This window comes from Leopardus geoffroyi, chromosome D3, assembly GCF_018350155.1.
Source record: "Leopardus geoffroyi isolate Oge1 chromosome D3, O.geoffroyi_Oge1_pat1.0, whole genome shotgun sequence".
Lineage (NCBI taxonomy): Eukaryota > Metazoa > Chordata > Mammalia > Carnivora > Felidae > Leopardus > Leopardus geoffroyi.
The window spans coordinates 28,679,033-28,700,082 of NC_059339.1; the positions used below are offsets into that span (position 1 = coordinate 28,679,033).

Consider the following 21,050-nt stretch of genomic DNA (forward strand, 5'->3'; position numbering starts at 1 on the left):
CCTTGACCCGGGCACTCTTTGGGCCGCCCTCCCCCGGCCGGTTCCGAGGTCCTGGGGGCCGAGGGAGCTTCCGTGAGTTGCGTCCTCATCCCCACCCTCTTTCCCACCCCGGGCCTCGCTGCGCATTGAACGCGCAGGGGCAGCTTCTCTGGTGGGTGGTTGGAGAGGGAGCGGAAAGGCTCGCGGACAGGGGATTCCTTGGGCGCCCCACCTCCCCCGCGCTGGCCCCTCCCTCTTTCAAAGTTCCGCGGGCCTCCTCCAAGTTCGCCCCCAAGTTTGCTAGCGGCCGCGTGGGGGCGGGGGCCGCGCGGAGGGGCGGTGGCGCGGCCGGAGGGTGGGGTCTGGCGCGCGGGGCGGGCGCTGCCGCCTGGCCGGCCGCGGCTGGCCCGGGATCAGGGAGCCGATGTGGAATTTCCTGCCCGGCCCGGCGCCCCTCCTGCCGCCCCCCGCCCGGCCGCGCACTCCGCTTCCGGCCGCTCTCGCTGCGGCCGCACCCGCGCCCGCCCCGCGCCTGCCCCGCGCCGCATGGAGGGCGCAGGGCCCCGGGGGGCCGGGCCGGCGCGGCGCCGGGGAGCCGGGGGGCCGCCGTCGCCGCTGCTGCCACCGCTGCTGCTGCTGCTGCTCTGGCTGCTGCCCGGCCCCGCGGCGTCCCAGGAGCTGAACCCGCGCGGCCGCAACGTGTGCCGTGCTCCCGGGTAGGAGCCCGGCCTGGCTGGGGGAGGGGGTCGAGGGGGACGCTAGGGGCCGAGGGGAGGGGGCACCCGGGACCTTCCTAAGCTAAACGTTCTAGACCTTTTCGCCGCCCTCGCCGACGCAGACTCCTCTCCAGGCCGAGCCTGGGCACGGGGCCACAACGGTGCATCCGAGGATACCCCAGACGAGGAGTCAGCCGATGGGAGAACGGAGTGCAGTAGGCGCCCCGAAGGGTGACAGACGGTGTCTGAGATTTCAGACCTTGAAAAAGGAACCCTTGGGCCGGGTTGTGAAGGCCACAGGGAGAAGTCGGGGAAGGGCATTCCAAGCAGATGGAAGAGTATGTGCAAAGTGCAAAGGCCCCGGGCACGAGTGTGGCTCGAGGCGGGAGGGAGGGTGAGGGTCGAGTGGAGATGGAGCAGCGCTCCTGAGAGGTGGGAGCCGACGCATCTTGAGGCTGGCAGGACTCGGAAGGACAGATTTGTATCTTAGAGGCAGGCGCGGGTGGGAGGAGGATGGTGATGGAGCTCGCACTGAGGAGCCTGCGCTCAGAGTGGACCAGAAGCGGGATTCAAAAAGACAATGACGTGCACCACGGTCGGAAAGATGTGGAAATCCCGGTGGGGATTCTGGGTGCGCGGAAGGGCCGCGCAGACGGGACGCCACGAGGTGTCGGTTGGGGAAGCCAGCGTGGGACAGGCAATGGGCAGGCCCCGCGGAAAAGTGGCGGGCCGAAGATCTTGCGCGGAGGGAAAAGAGCGGAGGACAGACGCTAGGAGTGGGCGCAGAGGTCAGAGGATTTGGTCGGCCGGTCAGGGGCCACAGCGAGGTCAAGAACAACTCCGCTCTCGGGATCAAGGAGCTGGCGTATGGGGGTGCCTTGGTGCAAGTTGGGGGGCGCCGCGCGGGTGGGAAGCTGGAGAGGCGGCCTCGGGACTCCGGTCTGGGTTCCGTCGGGGGGCCCTGAGCCGCAGGGCTATGGGAGGCCGCGTCCGGGGGCTTGGCAGTCGCCGCAGACAAGGGGCTGCAAGGGGGCCGCGCGGGGTTTCCGAGCTCGGATCCCGCGGCGCACAGACCCCTCCCCACTGTGAGCCCCGCCTCCGGGGCGGGGGCCGGCCTGGCCCGCCATCTGCTTCACATCGACGCCGCCGCCGACGCCGCCGCCGCCTCCCGGGCCTCCCCGGCCCCAGGAATGCAGTGGCAGTGGCGGGCGGGGCCGTGCCTGGAGAGGGGGAGGGCGCGATCGCTGACGGCCTTGTCTCTCCGCCTCAGTCCTCCTTCCCCGATGGGGCTCCGTGCTGGGGGATCCGGTGGCAGGCTCAAGCTGTCGGGAGCCTGAGCCCTTCGCTCCATGTCCGGTTGCCTGGACGCCTCCCCATGAGGCGGCCTGTTTCAGTAGCCCAGAGCCCGGAGTTGAATTTCGGAGCCAGATGCCACCTCTCCCCACCTGTGTGGACTGGGAACAAATCGCTTAACCTCTCTGAGCCTGACTCTGACCCTGTCAAATGGGGTTAGTGGTGGTGTCCCCCTCATGGGGTGGAGAGGGGAAGACTGATTTTGTGTGGAGCTGGTTAATGGGAAGGACGGCCACTCTGGGCACTGTCCACTCAGGGTCTGGGCCATCTCTTTCAATACCCTTCCAAGGCTCCCACCCGCGGTTCCTTTTCCCCAGAGGCAGGAGAACCTGAAGAGGGGAGCGGATGGGCAGCCAGTAAAATCCCATGCACCTACTGTGATTGGAGCAGCGATACAGTGGCCAGGACAAATGTCACTGTCCTCGCAGTGGAGGAGACTTACAGAAAGTCATCTGATATTTAGCAAGTGCTGGGTAGGAAGTGTTCAGTTGGGGAGCACTGTATTCTTTAGGGTGATCTGGGGAGACCCACGGGGAGGTGATGAGTAGTCAGAGGTTTGCAGGAGAGGAAGTGGAGCCCTGCAGTGCCTGGGGCAAGGCTCTAAGTGCAAAGGGCTTGTTGGAAGTACAGAAAAGAGCCATGGGGGCGGGGCAGAGCCTGGGAGGAAGATGTTGGAGGAGAAGTGGAGGAAGAATGAGGATGGGCAGGCCACAGTGGGTCTTTTTCTCTGAGGGACACGAGAACCCCCAGGGGCTTTACACCCAGGAGGGGTGGGATCTGACCATGTTCAGCTGCCAGGTGGCAGATGAACAGGGCTTACTTAGGCGGGTAAAAGGGAGAACCAGTTAGGAAGTCATCCAGGAGAAACCAGGGAGAGCGAGGTGGGCTCTCACAAGGCTTGGGCAGAGCAGGGAGAAGTGGCTCATCCCTTCTTAGATCCAGTTTGGAGAATAGAGCGGCATGGTTCCCTATGAATCAGGTGTGTGCTGTGAGTGGAGTCTCAGTCACCACAGAGTGGGTGCTCTGGGGTTTCGGCCTCCCCACCTGCAAAGATGGAGCTACCTGAGATGGGGAAGGCTCCTCTGGGGGGAGGCTAGGAGTTCAGTCTGGGGAGGTGGGCCCCACTAGAGAGAGGGCTCTGAGCATTTGCAGTGCCTCATCTAGATGTGACCCAGGGGAGCATCCTGAGGGAGTGGACAGAGGAGGTGAGGACAGAGCCAAGGAGGGGGACAGAAACCAGAGGAGGGGTGTCCACGGGGCAGGTGGAAAGCAGGGAAGTATGGGATTCCAGGTGATGGTGGGCAGAGGAGCCTCCAGGCTGGATTGGAGAGAGAATGAGGACAGACATTGGCACAGTGAGCAAGCAGTTCAGTTCTTTGAAACGGGTGCTTTGCTGCAGGTTCAAGATCACACGGTTTGAATCATGGCAGTTTTGTTTACAGTGACTGTGATCTCTAGAGGGGGCAGCCCAAAGCAAGGCGTGCTTGCTAAGGGGCCTGGCCCGACCTGCAGCCTGGCTCCTGAGGGTCTCACCAACTTACAGTTTGAGTGTGGGAACTGTCCCCTGCACCAGGCCATTTTTCTCCTCATCTCAGTTTTTTAAGTTCTTGAGAGGGTGGGCTTGCCACCTGTCTTGTCTGCCAACCCGTCCCAGAAGGAAAAGCAGCTATCCCATAGGGTCCTCCTCATGCTCTTGCTGAATTCCCATGGGGCTCCCTCCTTGCTGGGGGTAGAGGGTGTTAGCTCTGCTGGGGTGGGACCTGGGTGCCTCCCATGCTGGGGGCGAACTTAGGTAAACTCAGGGGGCTTCCTGGAGCCTGCACAGCATGGACTGGAGAGCAGACTACAGCCTTGGCTGAGCTCTTAGTTTGTGCTTTCTGAATACTCCAGCCAGATCCATGGGCCCCTTTCTATAAATAAGGAGTCTGAAGGTCAGAGAGGTTAAGTTCTGTGCCCAAAGTCACACAGGCATCAAATCCAGCTTAGTGTGGCCCTAACACCAGACTCCTAGCCACAGAGCCATGTGGCCAGGGCAGAAAGTGGTCAGTGCTTCCAGGGCCATCACCATCCCAGCTGGCCAGCTGGCAAGGCCGCCTACACAAGGGACACCTACAGAGGCTCCCCACCCAGAAACCTGGGCTCAGAACTGGCAGAAAAGGCAGGAGGGTGATAGGCTGGCAGACCTGGCTCTCCCCTGAAGATGGGCATGTATGCATCCTGCGGCCAGGCTGGGTGGGTGGAAAAGCCTGGTGAGGGGTGTGGGAAAGCCAAGCCTGCTTTGTGTTTCTGGATCTGGTTTCCAGTTTCATTTGTGGAAAATAAGCTGGGCCCATCCCTTGCAGGCTGGGATTTTATGATTCCTGTTCCCAAGGTTCCTCATCTTTGGACTGAGGGAGAATCAAACCGTTTGGGGGGGGGGGGGCATCTCAGGTGTGGCATTGTTCTCTGCTGGGGAAGGGATAGGGGGCATTTTGACGGGCACGATATGGACACCTGCAGCCTTTCCCTTCCCAGCTGGTCCCACCCACCAGGGTCTCACGCCTCCTCCTTACTGCCTCCCAACACCACATCCTGGTTCTAGATCAGACTCCTGAAGGGGCATACTCCTTTTCTCAAATAGCAATGGCTGCTCTGTGACTTCAGGATCTGGGTGAAGTTCTAGGTCTGCTGGGACCCACGAACCTGCAGCCTGAGTGTCCATTCCTTCTTCTCAGCCTCCTTTGTTCCCTAAATGTGGACACATCCCCTGTGAACCCCCACTCGCCCTCTCGAGTGGCACCTTTCACTCTGGCAGGGCCTCCAAACTTTTGTGCCCAGGGGTTTGGGAGGCTGTACTGTCCTGAAATGCAACAGTTCTGTTATTTACTTCCTACTGAGCTAACGTCATGTACCTTGTAAAACCAAATAAAATTACAATAAGATGTTTAAAACACATAAGTAGATGCTCTAATACCTCCTCCCTCCATTCCAAGTCTTGCCCTGGTGCTCTGGAGCCCTCACTGTTTTGCTTTCCTTGCTGTCATGGAGGACTCCCAGGGTGTGCCCTGCCCCTCCACCGAGTGGACACCAACCGGGTATCCAGGTGTGCCTGTCAGGCCCCACCAGTCCCAGCTGTCCAGGTCACAGCTAGATTCTGACACCCATCTGGCCGGACCCCCACCTCCAGTGATGTCACTTTAAGCAGGTCCTGGAGACTCAAGGACCTCTCTCACCAGCCCATTCTGGGACACCTGGGGTTCTTTTCTCAGGCCTAGTTGGAGTGGGGGTGGATCACAGAGGAGTTAGGTGGAATGGGGAGGGGAGGGAAGACCCTTTATAGAAGGGACTGAGAAGTTCTTGGAGGTTAGATCTCTTGGTGGTCAGCCCTCTGCGGCCTCCCATTGTCTGCTCCCCAGGGCTGGAGTGTGTGTCTTATTTGCTGGAAATCTGAACCTACAGCAGTACCTGGCATATGGCAAGGCCTCCATAACCACCTCCCCAGGGCAGGGTGGATGTTGCTGGGGAGCCCTAGCAAGGACAGGGGTTGGGGCTCAGGCTCAGGAGCTCTTTCTTTGCCTGCAGCTCTCAGGAGCCCACGTGCTGCACCGGCTGGAAGCAGCAGGGGGACGAGTGTGGGGTCGGTGAGTGGGGCACACTGGGGACCTGGGCAGGGGGTGGGGGCACGGAGAGGAGGAGGGGATAGTGTGGGGGCATCACACGCGGCAGCTGAGACCCGTTTTGTCCGCAGCGGTGTGCGAAGGTAACTCCACGTGTTCGGAGAATGAGGTGTGCGTCCGGCCTGGCGAGTGCCGCTGCCGCCATGGCTACTTCGGTGCCAACTGCGACACCAGTGAGCTAGGATCCGGGTGGGCGCTGGGTAGTGGGGCAGAGCCTGTGAGTGGGAGCGGTCTGACCCGGGAAAGGGATCCAGCATGGGGGGAGGGTCCCCAAAGGCGGAGGGCGGGACGCGGGTAGGTTCTGGCTGGATCTGGGCTCCCTCGAGAGCACCCTGGCCTCACACCCTTTCCGTCCGCTCCTGCAGAGTGCCCGCGCCAGTTCTGGGGCCCCGACTGCAAGGAGCTGTGTATCTGCCACCCGCATGGGCAGTGCGAGGATGTGACAGGCCAGTGTACGTGTCACGCGCGGCGCTGGGGCGCACGCTGCGAGCATGCGTGCCAGTGCCAACACGGCGTGTGCCACCCGCGGAGCGGCGCGTGTCGCTGCGAGCCTGGCTGGTGGGGCGCTCAGTGCGCCAGCGCGTGCTACTGCAGCGCCACGTCGCGCTGCGACCCACAGACGGGCGCGTGCCTGTGCCACGCAGGCTGGTGGGGCCGCAGCTGCAACAATCAGTGCGCCTGCAACACATCGCCGTGCGAGCAACAGAGCGGCCGCTGCCAGTGCCGCGAGCGTACATTCGGCGCGCGCTGCGAGCGCTACTGCCAATGCTTTCGCGGCCGCTGCCACCCTGTGGACGGCACGTGCGCCTGCGAGCCGGGCTACCGTGGCAAGTACTGCCGGGAGCCGTGCCCTGCCGGCTTCTACGGCCTGGGCTGCCGCCGCCGGTAAGCTCGGGCCCCGGGCTGGAGAGGGGAGGAGGGGGGCGGAGCGCCGAAGGGGACCGGGGTGAGGTGGCTCTGGGCCCCGCCTAGCCTCCCGCCCCTTCCCCAGATGCGGCCAGTGCAAGGGCCAGCAGCCTTGCACGGTGGCCGAGGGCCGCTGCCTGACATGCGAGCCAGGCTGGAACGGCACCAAGTGTGACCAGCCATGCGCCACCGGCTTCTACGGCGAGGGCTGCGGCCACCGCTGCCCGCCGTGCCGCGACGGGCATGCCTGCAACCACGTCACCGGCAAGTGCACGCGCTGCAACGCGGGCTGGATCGGCGACCGGTGAGCAAGCAGCCCATGCCCGAACGTATCCCAGGCACGCAGCCCCAGTCCCGCCAATCCCCGAATGCTCTCCGCGGAGCGCACTATGGGCTTTCGGTTTGTTTGCTTCCGTTTCCACTGACTCCCTCTCCCTGCGTTCCGAGGTGCGAGACCAAGTGCAGCAATGGCACTTACGGCGAGGACTGTGCATTCGTGTGCGCCGATTGCGGCAGCGGCCACTGCGACTTCCAGTCGGGGCGTTGCCTGTGCAGCCCCGGAGTCCATGGGCCCCAGTGAGTGCCCAGGGACCCAAAGGGGGTTAGGGGATATGTACTCCTCACAGGGCTCCAGCTACACCCCAGGTGCTGCTATGGTGACCGACTAAATGAGACTCGACTAGACTAGGCCCTTCAGCCTAGATCCGCTTACCGCAGCTAGGGAGTCCTGTCAGACTCTTTGGGGCCATTTCCTCCTCTCGTGTGCAGCCGGTGCTCAGAGAAGGGGTTGGCAACCAGTTCGGCCTGTGGTCAGTGGGCTCCTGAGGACTGCACGACTGAGGTGACCCCAAGCTGGTGCAGACAGAGCAGAGACCTCCACTTATAGCCAAGGGCCTGGTCTGGCAGCCCCTCTTCTCACCCACCCAAGAGTCAGCCCCAGAAGTGGACACTGAGTCTGGGTGACCATAGGCCCTGTCTCCCAGACCCCATCCCGCTGGTTGTGCAACGTATCATTTCCAAAACATTGATCGTTCAGTGTGTGCCTGGCGGTGGTGGTGGGCGTCAAACCCCAGAGAATAGAGCTAGAGAACCTGGCTCTGGAACCCGGGCTGGCTCGCGGCAGGGGCGAGGGCAGGTGGCATCACGGGGTGGGGGGGCTGCTGTGGCCCTCCCTGATCCCGTGTCCCCGTAGCTGTAACCTGACGTGTCCGCCTGGGCTCCATGGCGTGGACTGCGCCCAGGCCTGCAGTTGCCACGAGGACTCGTGCGACCCGGTCACTGGTGCCTGCCGCCTGGGTGAGTGGTCGAGGGGGACATCGTATTGAGGGGGACGCAAGGAGTACCGGCACCCACGCTGACCCCGGTGCCCTCCCATACAGAGACCAACCAGCGCAAGGGCGTGATGGGCGCGGGCGCGTTGCTTGCCCTGCTCCTCGGCCTGCTGCTCTCGTTGCTCGGCTGCTGCTGCGCCTGCCGCGGCAAGGACCCGGCGCGCCGGTGAGGCCCGACGTCGTCCCGCTGTCTCGGGTTCAGGCCGAACTCTCAGTGGCACTGCGCGCCCTTCCCTAGGCCGCTCCAGGCCCCTGCTCCGCCCGGGGGTGTGGCACTGCCTATCTTTAGCTCAGGCCCCGCCCTTCCTGTGTCTGGGCTCCAGCAGAGATCAAACTGTCCCATCCAGGCCCCGCCCCACCCCTTTACTCAGGCCCCGCCCCCGCAGGGAGCTCACGCTCGGGAGGAAAAAGGCGCCGCAGCGACTGTGCGGGCGCTTCAGCCGCATCAGCATGAAGCTGCCCCGGATCCCGCTCCGCAGGCAGAAGCTGCCGAAGGTTGTAGGTAAGGATATCCGCACGGGTCTCTGGGGGAACACTTCCCGATGCAGGAGGCTGTTGGGAAATGGGTGTGAAGGAGTCGGTGTAGGAAATGCGGGCCTTGAGTGTTGGTGTGGGTGGGCTGGGGAGGGATGGAAAGAGGGTCTCCTGAGGTAGGCGAGCCCGGGGAGGAAGGACGGAGTCCTTGGTGTGCAGGCAAATGTGGGAGGTTTGGGCCCTGTCTGGGTGAGTGATGGTGATTGCATCTGGAGTGTGTGGACATGCCGGTGGGCAGAACCCCTACAATCTGTAGCAGTGCACTAGAAGTCTTGGTGGGTAGCTGCAGGTGAACGGGGGTTGGGGCAGGGGAAACTTGTGCATGGAAATGCCCTGTCACAGGGAGCACTCCTCGCCCCCCCCACCCGCCCCCTGCCCCCTGCCCACGTAGATCCCCTGAAGTGCTCTGGGTCCTTCCTGGAAAGTGGGCAGGCTGGTCTCCCGACTCTCAACCCTAAGTCAGGACTCCACGTGCCGACTCTCTCCGTCTGCACTGACACACCAAGTGGACTCCCTTTTTGCTATTTGTTTCTGAAGATGAAGGGAGATAAAGATGGAGACAGCTGAGAAAACCCCTTGGCCCACTCAGCAGAGTGCGATCTGTGGACACAGGTGTGGGGCTGGACCCCACATCTCAACTGTGAAAGGCAGATAGGCCAGCTGGCCTCTGAGATTCCCCCACTTGTTGGGGCTAGGCCCCAGGGGTTCAGTCTGCTGAAATGGGCTGAGCCAAAGGGTGGTCTCACCACTGCACATTTGAGCTGGGAAAAAAAAACCCAAAAAACAAAAAACCAAAAACCTCATGTCTTTCTGGGTCCTACAGGGCAGGGTCCAAACATGGCTTGGAGGCCCTGATGGCCTGTCCCAGCCAGGTGTTCTCTCCAGCCCTCTCTTTCCAATGCTTCAGCCCATCCTTGTTCAGCTCCCTAGCAGCACACACTAACCCTGCACCTTTGACTACGTTGTTTCCCCTTATTTCTTTTTACTAGTTCACCTCTACCCATTCTCCCATCTTGTTTTGGTTTAGTGTCACTCTGCCTGGTGAATTGCCTGCTCCACCCCCAGTCTTAGGATAGGACCGTTCTTGGTTACTCTGTCATTTGTTGCAGGAGGGCTAGTGAGGGCACAGGCTGGAACAGGGCAGGGCCCCTGGCAGCTGTGCCTCCCTCCTTCCCCAGTGGCCCACCACGACCTGGATAACACACTCAACTGCAGCTTCCTGGAGCCACCCTCAGGGCTGGAGCAGCCCTCTCCATCATGGTCCTCCCGGGCCTCCTTCTCTTCCTTTGACACCACTGATGAAGGCCCTGTGTACTGTGTACCCCATGAAGGTGAGCACTGCCCTGCATGGGCCTCCCTCCAGCCCAGTGAAATGTTTCAGCTGAAAAGGTTTCTGTGCTCTGAGGGTCGGGCAGCACGGGAGGAAGGGCGTGGTGATACTCCTAGCTAGGGGTTGGACACAGAGCTGAGGCTGCAGAATGGGGTTCTGTGCTGCTCAGCGCTGGACTGGGGTAGGGTCTGGGGAGGTGGGTGGGCTCTTCTGTCTCTAGCCACAGCCCAGATTCACTTCTTTGGGAGACCGTTCATAGAGAAGGTTCTGGGCCTGGGTAGAAGATGGCAGAGGAGATAGGAGCAGGGGTCTATGGGATATGGGGGCACACTTTTGCCTGAAGCTTTGGCCCACAAACACCTGGAAGGAGCTTGATTAGCTGTGGCCTTGGCCTCTCTCCTTTCCTATCCTCCTGGGTGACCTTGAGCAGGTGACTAACCTCTCTGAGCCTTAGAAGCCTTATCTCTTTATGAGGAATAATGAATCACCTAGCAGGTGTTCCAGAATCATATCTGATGATCCGACTTCCCCTCCCACTCGGGTTTGGGGATGTGGTGGGAAGGGATGCAAGGCCAGACCCAGGTTGGGGCTTCAGCCTCAGGAACGTGCCCTTCATCCCCCAGCACCAGGCCTCACACCCTGGGTCTCAGAACTAAGTTTGTGGTTGGTGCTATGATTTCGCCAGGCATGTCTGGATACCAGGGCGACTGAGCATCAGCTGGGGCGGGGAAGAGGAGAAAAGGCAGGGTTTTGCTTGAAGGCTGGATGGCCCAGCTCTCTGTGGAGGCCGTGACTGCCAGCTCTTCTTCCCTTGTCAGAGACCGCAACGGAGAGCAGGGACGCGGAGCCCCCCACAGCCCCTTCGGAGGCACTGGCGTCATCCCCCGCGCTGGTGACCACGCTGGCTTCCGCAGAGGAGGCGACGCCCCTCCCCCCGTCCTCTGACAGCGAGCGGTCGGCATCCAGCGTGGAGGGGCCCGGCGGGGCGCTGTATGCGCGCGTGGCCCGGCGCGAGGCCCGGCCGGCCCGGGCCCGGGGCGAGGCTGGAGGCCTGTCGCTTTCGCCATCTCCCGAGCGCAGGAAGCCGCCTCCACCCGACCCTGCCACCAAGCCCAAGGTGTCCTGGATCCACGGCAAGCACGGCGCCGCTGCCGGTGCGCCTTCTCCGCCACTCTCGGGACCCGAGGCTGCGCCCAGCCCCACCAAGAGGAAACGGACGCCCAGCGACACGTCGGCGCGGCCGGATGAGCCCAGCAGCCCCCGGGCCCGTGACCCGACGCCTCGTCCCCCGGGGCTGGCGGAGGAGGGGCCTGCCCTCGCCTCCCCCTCGCCGCCTAGGGCTCGGGCGCGGGGCCGAGGCCCTGGCCTCTCAGAGCCCACGGACGCTGGCGGTCCCCCGCGCGGAGCGCCCGAGGTCGCCTCCATGCTGGCCGCGGAGCTGCGCGACAAGACTCGCAGCCTGGGCCGCGCCGAAGGGTCTACGGTCGCGCAGGGTCCCCGAGAGAAGCCGGCGCCGCCGCAGAAGGCCAAGCGATCGGTGCTGCCTGCCTCGCCTGCCCGCGCGTCCCCTGCGCCGGAGGCCCCGGGGCCCGAGAAGGCGGCAGCCAGCGCGCCCGCGCCAGACACCCCCAGGAAGAAGACCCCCATCCAGAAGCCGCCGCGCAAGAAGAGCCGGGAAGCGGCGGGCGACCTGGGCAGGGCGGGCGCGCCCACCCTGTAGCAGGCGGCAGCCCGGCCGTGCCCGCAGATTCCCCAGGCTTAGAAGCGCTGCTTGCCACCCCGCGTAATGCGCCAGCCCGGCGCGCCCCGCGGCGGCCCGGGCACGGCGGCCTCCCGGGGCTTCGTACCGGAGCAGCCAGGCGGGAGGCTGGGTCTCGTTGGCTCAGGCCCCAGCGGCGGCTCCTGGATTGGAGCACTGCTCTCGGGCGGGAAGGCCCCATTCCATTGGCCGAGGCCTGACAGGGGCTTAGCTGGCGATTTCCTTCCCATTGGCCGAGGGCTCCGACCAGTCAGGGTCTCAAAGGTCGAAGACAGGAGGGTTCGGCCTGGAGATCACCTCTTACGGGCCCAGAGTGCACTCGGCCGGGGCTACCTTCTCATTGGTCGAGGCCAGAAGCATTTCTGTCTCGACTGCCTCATTGGCCAAGGCCTGGCGCCTCTGGCTGGAGGGCTTTTTCCTTGATCGTAGCCGAGGGCTACTTCCCTGGCCAGGCCTCAGGGCATCTGTCTGGAGCCTGGGGAGGAGAGCTGGTCTCTGCTCCCCAAAGGGCTCAGCGTCCCCGGGGCCCGGCCTGGCCCCCCACTTCCCCTCCCTGCGCCCCCAGCCTCCCTAGCCCCGGCCCCTCAGCTGTCGAGCTGGTTTTGATGGCCTCCCACCACCCCACATGCCGCGGGAATCCGAAGGGCAACTCCAGTAGCCCGAGGAGATGTATTTATAGGCCCCCGGCAGGGCTGCTCCCACCCCATCCGGGTGCCCCAGGATGGGCTCCTCCCGGCAGGGGCTTGGCCAAAGCTTTCTTAATAAAGTGCCTTTTTTTTCTCCTGTGCTTTGCCTGCTTCCTATCTAACCTTCTCCTGCAAGGTTCCTTCCTCAGAGAATTTGTGTGACCTTTTCTAGCCTGCACTCACCCACAAGACTCCTCTACCTAAGCAGAACCTGGAAGCCCAGGTGTGGCTCTCCAGGGGCTAAGCTGGATGTGGGTTGTGTCCATCCGCCCATCATTTCTTTATCAAGTTTATTGGGCACCCACCTTGGGCCACTCCATTCTCAACTAGCAGCCTGGGAGTCCCTTGGCTACAGGGAGCTTGTACGTGGGGCTGACCTGTGCTGCTCCCAGTGGCCACTGCTGTTACACTTGGGGGCACCGAGCTGTTTGGTGTGGCTGGGACAGGTCAGAGGCTGGGGCCAGGGGCAGTGGGCCACAGGCACAGCTCCAGCAGGGCCTCACCGGGCACAAACAAGATGGTCTGGCCCTGCACAGAGCCCTGCTGTCTGCCTCAATGGGCTCCTTGTCCTCAGCCGGAAACTCTCACCCGCCCGCCCTCCCCACCAGGCTGAGGGAGGTGGGGGAGAGGGAAGGGAGCGTGCCTGGCCCAGAGCCCTGGCTGGCCTCGCAGGCAGTCCCTGCTCTGGTCTGGCCTTTTATCTGTGACCATTTGCCACCCCCCCTCCCCCCCCATAATGTCTTCACTGCTTCTGGCCCTCAGGCAGGCCTCCCAAGTGACCTTCCTTGGCCACAGACCCCTTACCTTTCTATGGCACCCACTGGCCTCTGTCCATCTTGGCTCCTCCCATCCCCCTGCCTCTGCCCAGCAGGTCTCTTTTCATCGTGATGCCCAGCTCTTTTGATCAGGAGATTCTGCCAAGATTCTCCAATCTTCTCCCCAACCCCACCCTGCAGCTCCCAGTGTGGCATGAGGTCTGACCAATGCTGGCAGCTCAGAGATGTCACCTGGCAAGTCTCCTGCCCTCTGGCCAGATACCACATTGAGGTCAACTTTAGTGACCCATATGGGGGCTCAGCCACCTGAGTGGAGATGGCCTCATGCCACAGGCGGGACATCTGATGTGGTTTGCATGGACATAGTCCCAGCATTCGGCCTGGTCGGGCAGCACGTGGAATGCAGGCTTCCCTCTGGCCAGCCAGGCACCCTCCCAGCCATGGCCCTGTGGCTGGCGGCCTCTGATATATTCGGGCACCGGGCCATGCTGGCTGCTGGGGTTGAGAACACAGGCTTAAAGTTGGCCAGGAAGGGCAGATGCCCAGCTGGGCCCAGCAAGGGCAGGATAATGACAGGATGGTGGGGGAGGGCAGCGCAGCAGTTCAGGCTACAGTCTTGCCCTGCACCCCTCCCCCCACACAGCGAGACCCACATTGCCACTCCCTGATCCCCAAACCTTACCAGCTCTCCCTCTCCCTGCAGCCTGAGTCAGCATGGTGTGGGGCAACCAGAGTGGTCACATAGACCCGGCTTTCCTGGGGCCCCTCCTCTCTCTGCCCTGGGAACCCTCCAGGTGTCCAAGACCCTGACCTTCAGGAGCCCCTTTGTGTGAACGCCTCACAGAGCAGGGGCACCTCCCGTACTTCCAGCAGCCAGCCTCTGCTGCCTGCCCCCACTCTGGGCGGGATGCTGTGGCCTGGAGGCCGGGCAGGAACCAGGCCAAGAAAGCCCCCCAGGATGATCCGGGTAGCTGCCCCGGGAGGGAGCTGCCAAGGCCCCTCAGCCACCCCCTGCCTGACACCCTCTTCCTCCCCACCCCCTCGGGCCTGCGGCAGTGCCAGCTTCCAGGGAAGGCGCCACAGAAGGGAACCGCGGCGGCTGGAACCTCTGTTGCCATGGGGATGGGGACCACAGGACCCACATCTGGTAGCGATTGAGGAGGAAAAATTATGAGTCGTGGAAAACGCAAATATTTTTTGTAGCACAGAGCACAAAGGAGCGGGAGGAATGTGGGTCTGGAAAAGGCCTGAGCCAGGCTGGGTTTCAAACGGGGACGCAGCTCACATCACAGACAGAGGTCCACACGCACGCACCGCTACACACACAGAAACACGGAGACAACCATCCTACGATACACGTACTGCCACGCACATCACGCACAGCTCCACACACACTTCACATAGAGCTACCCCCGTGTACACTGCCACACACACAGACACAGACACACAAAGACAGTCATCTGGAACAACACACACTCCGCCAGACACACGGAAACGCTGAGACAGACGCACACACTGTAACATACGTCCACAGACAACCAGACCCGAAGACGCATTCGTGTGCCAGTACCCACACACGCACTCTAGCTGACAGAGAGCGACACTGTCTCTCCAACACGAACATACACCTCGACACACACCGAAACACGGACGGGGAAACATACGCAGCAAAATTGCACGCACATCCCGAAAGAGCCCCAGAAACACCGGAAGAGACACATGCACTGCAACAAACATACGTGCACAGCTAACCCACAGGGCGACGGGGAAGAACACTCACCCTGGAAGTCACACCCCCAAAACCCAGCCACCTCACAGAAGCCGAAAGAGACTGTTCCACAGTATACACCACTACACACGGGAACACTGGGACAGACACTCCCTGGGACCCGCGTGCACGTCACGGGCCACAGAGACACCACGAGACAGACGCAACCCTGCAACACAAAAACACACACCACCCGTTACGGAAGTCTCAAGACAGACCCATACCCTACAACACACAGACCGCCAAGCTCACGGAAGCCCCGAGAAACCCTCCTTCTGCCGTCACACACAACCTCTACCAGAGACGCCCACATGGACACACGCTAAGACACAAACACACAAGCCACGGTACAGAGGGAAACACGGCGGCACAAACTGCAACACACACACATTCCATCAGACCCACAGAAACCGTGAGACACGTGCCTTCTAAACACACACACAGCACTTGACACGGGCACACACAGACGCTCCGAGAAACACACACACCCTGCAGTGAACAGAAATAGGAACAGATAGCCTGTAACAGCTGCACATAGCCCGCCAGGCCCAACTAAACGCTGAGGCAGTACCTCACGTTAACATGCACGCACGTGCACACGCAAACACACTCCCCTAGAAACACAGATGTGATCCCTGCTCATGCCCTGCAAACACACAAGCATACCACCAGACCCACGGAGCATCCAGACCGGCTGACAAAATGTATTTGAGCCTGTGCTCCAGACAAGCGCTGGCCGGTTGAGAAATCCTACCCTTCTGTGCTCCAAGAAGTGGCTGGCTCCAAAGGATCACTTTGCCCTCATGCGTGCAAGACCCTCCCACTCTTCCTCATGACTCCTTGTCTACCTGCCTCTAGAAAAACCCAAGCCCTGTCCTTTCCGTGTGGACATTCCTCATCAGCAAACTTTCTTGCTGCAGCATGAGTGAAATTGTCTCCCTGTCTGATGCATCTCTCCCCCCCCCCCCCCCCAACGGCTCTGGTGCCCTGACTCAGTGGATCGGACCTGATCTTAGGATCCCTGTCCACTCTCTCTGGGTAATGACGCCTCTCAGAACCCTCGGGTGCCACTCCTGACTAGCAGCCTGGGCCCCACAGGGACTCCCACTCTGGTCCTGGGCTCTCTGGGCTCCTGTCCATTGGAAGCATGCTATAAGAATTTGATTTTGATTCTTTTTGAGGACTTCATCGATTTTTGGTGCCAGATTCTTTTGGTTTCATGGTCTGACCAGTTGGTCTTGTTTCTGTTAGGCTTTCCCCTTTGTCTATTTGTTTTGAGCTTAACTCAAGAGTTTGTACCCTCTGAGGGGCACGTGGGTAGCTCTCTCGGTTAAGCTTCGCTTAACTTCGGCTCAGGTCATGATCTCGAGGTTTGTGAGTTCGAGCCCTGCCTCGGGCTCTGTGCTGATAGCTTGGAGCCTGGAGCTCGCTTCAGATTCTGTGTCTCCCCGTCTCTCAGCCCCTCCCCTGCTCATGCTCTGTCTCTCTCTGTCTCTCAATAATGAATAAATGTTAAAAAAAATGTTTTTAAAGAGTTTGTACCCTCTGGGAAGATGGTTTAGAGATGTGGCCAATAATAGATGGAAGGAGTTGTCCTGAAGGTTTCCTTAAGAATGGTCAGAGAAGCTGCCACAGAAACAGGTAAGCAAGCAGGTGCTTGTGACACACCCAGCAGTCAGCTTGCTTTCGTGAGGTTCACTCACCCACATGCTGGGGAATGCCTCCCGAGAGGGTGGTGGTCTACGGGGAGGGGTTAGGAGAGGAGAGGCTGGGAGCAGAGCGAGAGTTGAAAAACAGGCGAAGGTATCCATGGAGTTCAGGGCCCCTGCAGAGGAGGAGGAGGAGGCCACAGGGGGAGGAGGAGACCTCTGATGGGGCGCAGTGGGGCGTGGATTGGAGCATGACTGCACCTGCGGTTGTCATCAGAGACAGTCCATCTTTGGGTGATGTCCGTGTAGGATGAGTCCAGCTGCAGGGTTGAGGTCACCTGGTTTGGTCAAGAAGTTGGCTAGTTTTACTATAGCTAATATGTGGAAACAACCCGAGTGTCCACCGATGGATGAATGGATAAACACACCGTGTCCCATTCACACAATGGAACATTATTCAGCCTTAAAAAAGGAAGTTCTGACACCTGCTACAACATGGATGAACCTTATAAGACATTAGAAGAACTGAAGTAAGCCAATCTCAAAAAGACAATTACTGCATGAGTTCATATATATGAGGCACCATGAGTAGTCAAATTCATATAAATAGAAAGAATATGGTAGTACCAGGGGCTGGGGGAGGGAAGAATCAGGAGTTTTTGTTTCACAAGGACAGAGTTTCAGTTTTACAAGATGCAGACAGTTCTAGTGATGGACAGTGGTGTTGGCTGCACCATGATATGAATATATTTCATACCATTGACCTTTCCATTTAAAAATGGTTAAGATGGTAAATTTTATGTTCTGTATCTTTCAACCCAACAGGAAAAAAAAAAAAAAAAAAAAAGAAGAAGTTGGTTACAACCAGGTCAAGGAGCTCACTGGGTTGATAATGACCTTGAGCTGAACACTGGGATCGAGAGGCAGCTGTTAGTCTGGAAGTCATGGGTCTGTGTCTGTAGCTGGGGTGGTGATTGCAGTGGGAAACAGAGGGGCCGCTACTGGGAATGATGTCATCCCAAAGGCAAAGGCACCTTTGCCCCATGTGAGAGGTTCCAGTGGCTTTTCATTCCACTTTATTTTTTTTAAATGTTTATTTTTGAGAGAGAGAGAGAAAGAGAATGAGAATGAGAGAGAGAGAGAGAGAACAAGCAGGGGAGGGGTAGAGAGAGAGGGAACAGAGGATCCGAAGCAGGTTCCTTGTTGACAGCAGAGAGGCTCGAACTCATGAACCACAAGATCATGACCTGAGCCGAAGTCAGACACTTAACTGGCCCTCATTCCACTTCAAATTAAAACTGTAATGTTTATCTATTTGTGAATATGCAGGTATTAACCAAAAAATCCAGTTGATTTGCCTAAGAGTATTATTGACAGAGTTCAGCTGATTAGATTTAATGATAATTTCTTATAGCCACAGAACTTTCATTCAGTCAGGAATTCAAGGATGCCAGAAATTATGCTGAATCAAACGTTCAGCTTTTGTCCTTCCAACACCAAGGTCAGAGCTAAGTGGTAGAATATGATTTAGCAGAAAGACAAAGTACAAACTTAGTTGTTCAGTTTTCATTATACCATAACAGACTAAAGTTCGTATTTTCTTGGTCAATTTTTTTTCCAGAGTTTTTCCTTTCCACTTTGATTTGCTTTGTTTTAAAAAATAGATTCTGGAGGGACGCCTGGGTGGCTCAGTCGGTTAAGCTTCCGACTTCGGCTCAGGTCATGATCTTACGGTTTGTGAGTTCCAGCCCTGCATCAGGCTGTGTTCTGACAGCTCAGAGATTGGAACCTGCTTCGGATTCTGTGTCTCCCTCTCTCTCTGCCCCTCCCCCACTCATGCTGTCTCCCTCTCTCTCTCTCTCAAAAAGAAATGAACATTAAGTAAAATGTTCATTTAAGTTTAAGTAAAGTAAAAACAAAAAAAGATTCTGGGGTGCCTGGGTGGCTGGCTTAGTGGGTTGAGCGTCTGACTTCAGCTCAGGTTGATTTTGAGGTTGGTGAGTTTGAGCCCCACGTTAGGCCCTGTGCTGACAGCTCAGAGCCTGGAGCCTGCTTCAGATTCTGTGTCTCCCCCTCTCTCTCTACCCCTCCCCCGCTCATGCTCTTTCTTTGACTCTCAAAAAATAAGTAAACGTTAAAAATTTTTTAAATAGGTTTTATTTTTTAGAGCAGTTTTAGGTTCACAGCAAAATTGAACAGAGTTACAGAGAGTTCCCATGTATTCCCTGACCACCCAGCCTCCCCCACTATCAACATCCCCCACTAAGAGGGACAGTTTTTACAATGATAGACCCACACTGACACATCATTATCACCCAGAGTCCACAGTTTACATTAGGGCTCATTGTTTTTTTTTTTTTTTAAGATTTTATTTTATTTTATTTTTTATTTTTTTTTCAACGTTTATTTATTTATTTTGGGACAGAGAGAGACAGAGCATGAACGGGGGAGGGGCAGAGAGAGAGGGAGACACAGAATCGGAAACAGGCTCCAGGCTCTGAGCCATCAGCCCAGAGCCCGACGCGGGGCTCGAACTCACGGACCGCGAGATCGTGACCTGGCTGAAGTCGGACGCTTAACCGCCCAGGCGCCCCAAGATTTTATTTTTAAATCATCTCTACACCCAAAGTGGGACTTGAACCCACAACCCCAAGATTAAGACTTACGTTTACGGGGCGCCTGGGTGGCGCAGTCGGTTAAGCGTCCGACTTCAGCCAGGTCACGATCTCACGGTTCCGGGAGTTCGAGCCCCGCGTCAGGCTCTGGGCTGATGGCTCAGAGCCTGGAGCCTGTTTCCGATTCTGTGTCTCCCTCTCTCTCTGCCCCTCCCCCGTTCATGCTCTGTCTCTCTCTGTCCCAAAAATAAATAAACGTTGAAAAAAAAAAATTTAAAGACTTACGCACTCTACCGACTGAGTCAGCCAGGTGTCCCAGTGGCTCGCTCTTGGTGTTGTACATTCTAATGGTATGGACAAATGTATAACATGACATGTATTTGCCATTATAGAGAAATAATATCATATAGATGATATGGAATATTTTACACTGACTTAAAAATCTTCTGGGCTCCAGCCATTTATCCTCCCTCCCCCTAACCCCTGGCAACCGCCGATCTTTTTATTGTCTCCATAGTTTTGCCCTTTCCAGGATGTCTTACACTTGGAATCATATAGTGTGTAGCCTTTTCAGATTGGCTTATTTCATTTATTATTATATAATATAATTGCATATTTAGTAATATGCAATTTAATGTGCTTCCATGTCTTTTCATGGCTTGGTAGCTCCTTTTTTTTTTTTTGCACTGAATAATATTCCATTGTTTGGATGGACCACAGTTTATCCATTCACCTACTGAAGGACATCTTGGTTGCTTTTCGTGGCTTTTTATTAATGGTCTGACATGCATTTTGAGAGGCGAGGTGTGAGCATGGGGCATTCATTCAAGAGACAATTACAGGCAGTTGGACAAATACACGTGCTCCCTTTTCTCAGGGCAACTCCCTAGTGAATTTAGAACCAGTAGGACTGCCTACAAACTGCAAAGACTAGGATATGCAAATGGAACGATGGTGCCATCTAGTGTTTGGTTGTGGCAGCAGAGCGAAGAGCCCAAATAAGCGAGGGTGACAGAGCCCAGCTGCTCTGGTGTTGTCAGATGGGGCCCACCCAATGAGATTCAGTGTCCCAGGCCCAGATTATTCCCCAAAGTAGACATAGCCAGGTGAGAAAAGCCAGAAGGCCTGGTGATAGCTTTACACCATGTGGGTGCTGGATAGCTTGAGACATTGACCAGACTGATCTATATGGGTATAGTGGGGACCAGTTGATGTGTAAGAATTTTACTGAGACACAGGGCCCTGACCCTTATTTGGGATAATATCCCATCTTCCCTCCCTGTTCTATGTAATAGTGTCCACTGAATCTCCCTTCAAGGTTCTGCAAACACAGGAGTGGCTACCCCATAGGTAGTCAGATAATGGAGTGCTGTGTCCCTTCAAAAGTCAATGTGCGCTTGGGTGGCTTAGTTGAACGTCTGTCTCTTGATTTTGGCTCAGGTCATGATCCCAGGGTTGTGCGCATCGAGCCCTGAGCTGGGCGTGGAGCCTGCTTAAGGTTCTCTCTCTCTCTCTCTCTCTCTCTCTCTCTCTCTCTCTCTCCCTCTACTCCTTCCCTCCACCTCTAAAAAAAAAAAAAAAAAGTGAATGTGCGCAATCATAAGCAGGAGGGAAACTTTGACTTGTGCTACAATGTGGATGAACCCCAAAGACATTATGCTAAATGAGAGAAGCCAGACACAAAAGGGGCAAATTCAGAGATAGAAAGTCGAACAGAGGTTGCCAGAGGCTGGGGGCAGTGGTGTTTAATGTACACAGACTTTCAATTGTGTGAGATGAAAAAGTTCTGGAAGCATTAGTGGTGATGGTTTTTACAACAATATGAATGTACTTAATCCCGCTGAATTGTACACTTAAAAATGGTTAAAATTTAAACTTTATATTATCTGTATTTTGTCACAATTTTTAAAAAGTATATAATATATAAAGGAACTAAAGAAACAAGTGAATATGAGTAGTATCTAAGAGCCTATTGGAAAAAGGGCTGTATTG

The 21,050-nt window shown here is 57.8% G+C and overlaps 1 protein-coding gene across 4 annotated transcripts; it reads left to right on the forward strand.

The window, feature by feature from the left end:
- Positions 1-465: 465 nt before the first annotated feature.
- Positions 466-12,349, forward strand: SCARF2 (scavenger receptor class F member 2). 4 transcript variants are annotated; one of them, XM_045457174.1, is made up of 11 exons: positions 466-695; positions 5,610-5,668; positions 5,776-5,877; positions 6,070-6,589; positions 6,696-6,914; positions 7,058-7,186; positions 7,803-7,906; positions 7,990-8,107; positions 8,328-8,443; positions 9,654-9,806; positions 10,624-12,349. In XM_045457174.1, the coding sequence occupies exons 1-11, from the start codon at positions 526-528 to the stop codon at positions 11,523-11,525; spliced, it is 2,592 nt and encodes an 863-aa protein (XP_045313130.1). In that variant the 5' UTR covers positions 466-525; the 3' UTR covers positions 11,526-12,349. The 4 variants fall into 4 exon arrangements, with proteins under 4 accessions (XP_045313130.1, XP_045313127.1, XP_045313129.1 ...); XM_045457171.1 differs by having other exon boundaries at positions 511-695; positions 8,313-8,443; positions 9,585-9,806; XM_045457173.1 differs by having other exon boundaries at positions 511-695; positions 8,313-8,443.
- The last annotated feature ends 8,701 nt before the right edge of the window (positions 12,350-21,050 follow it).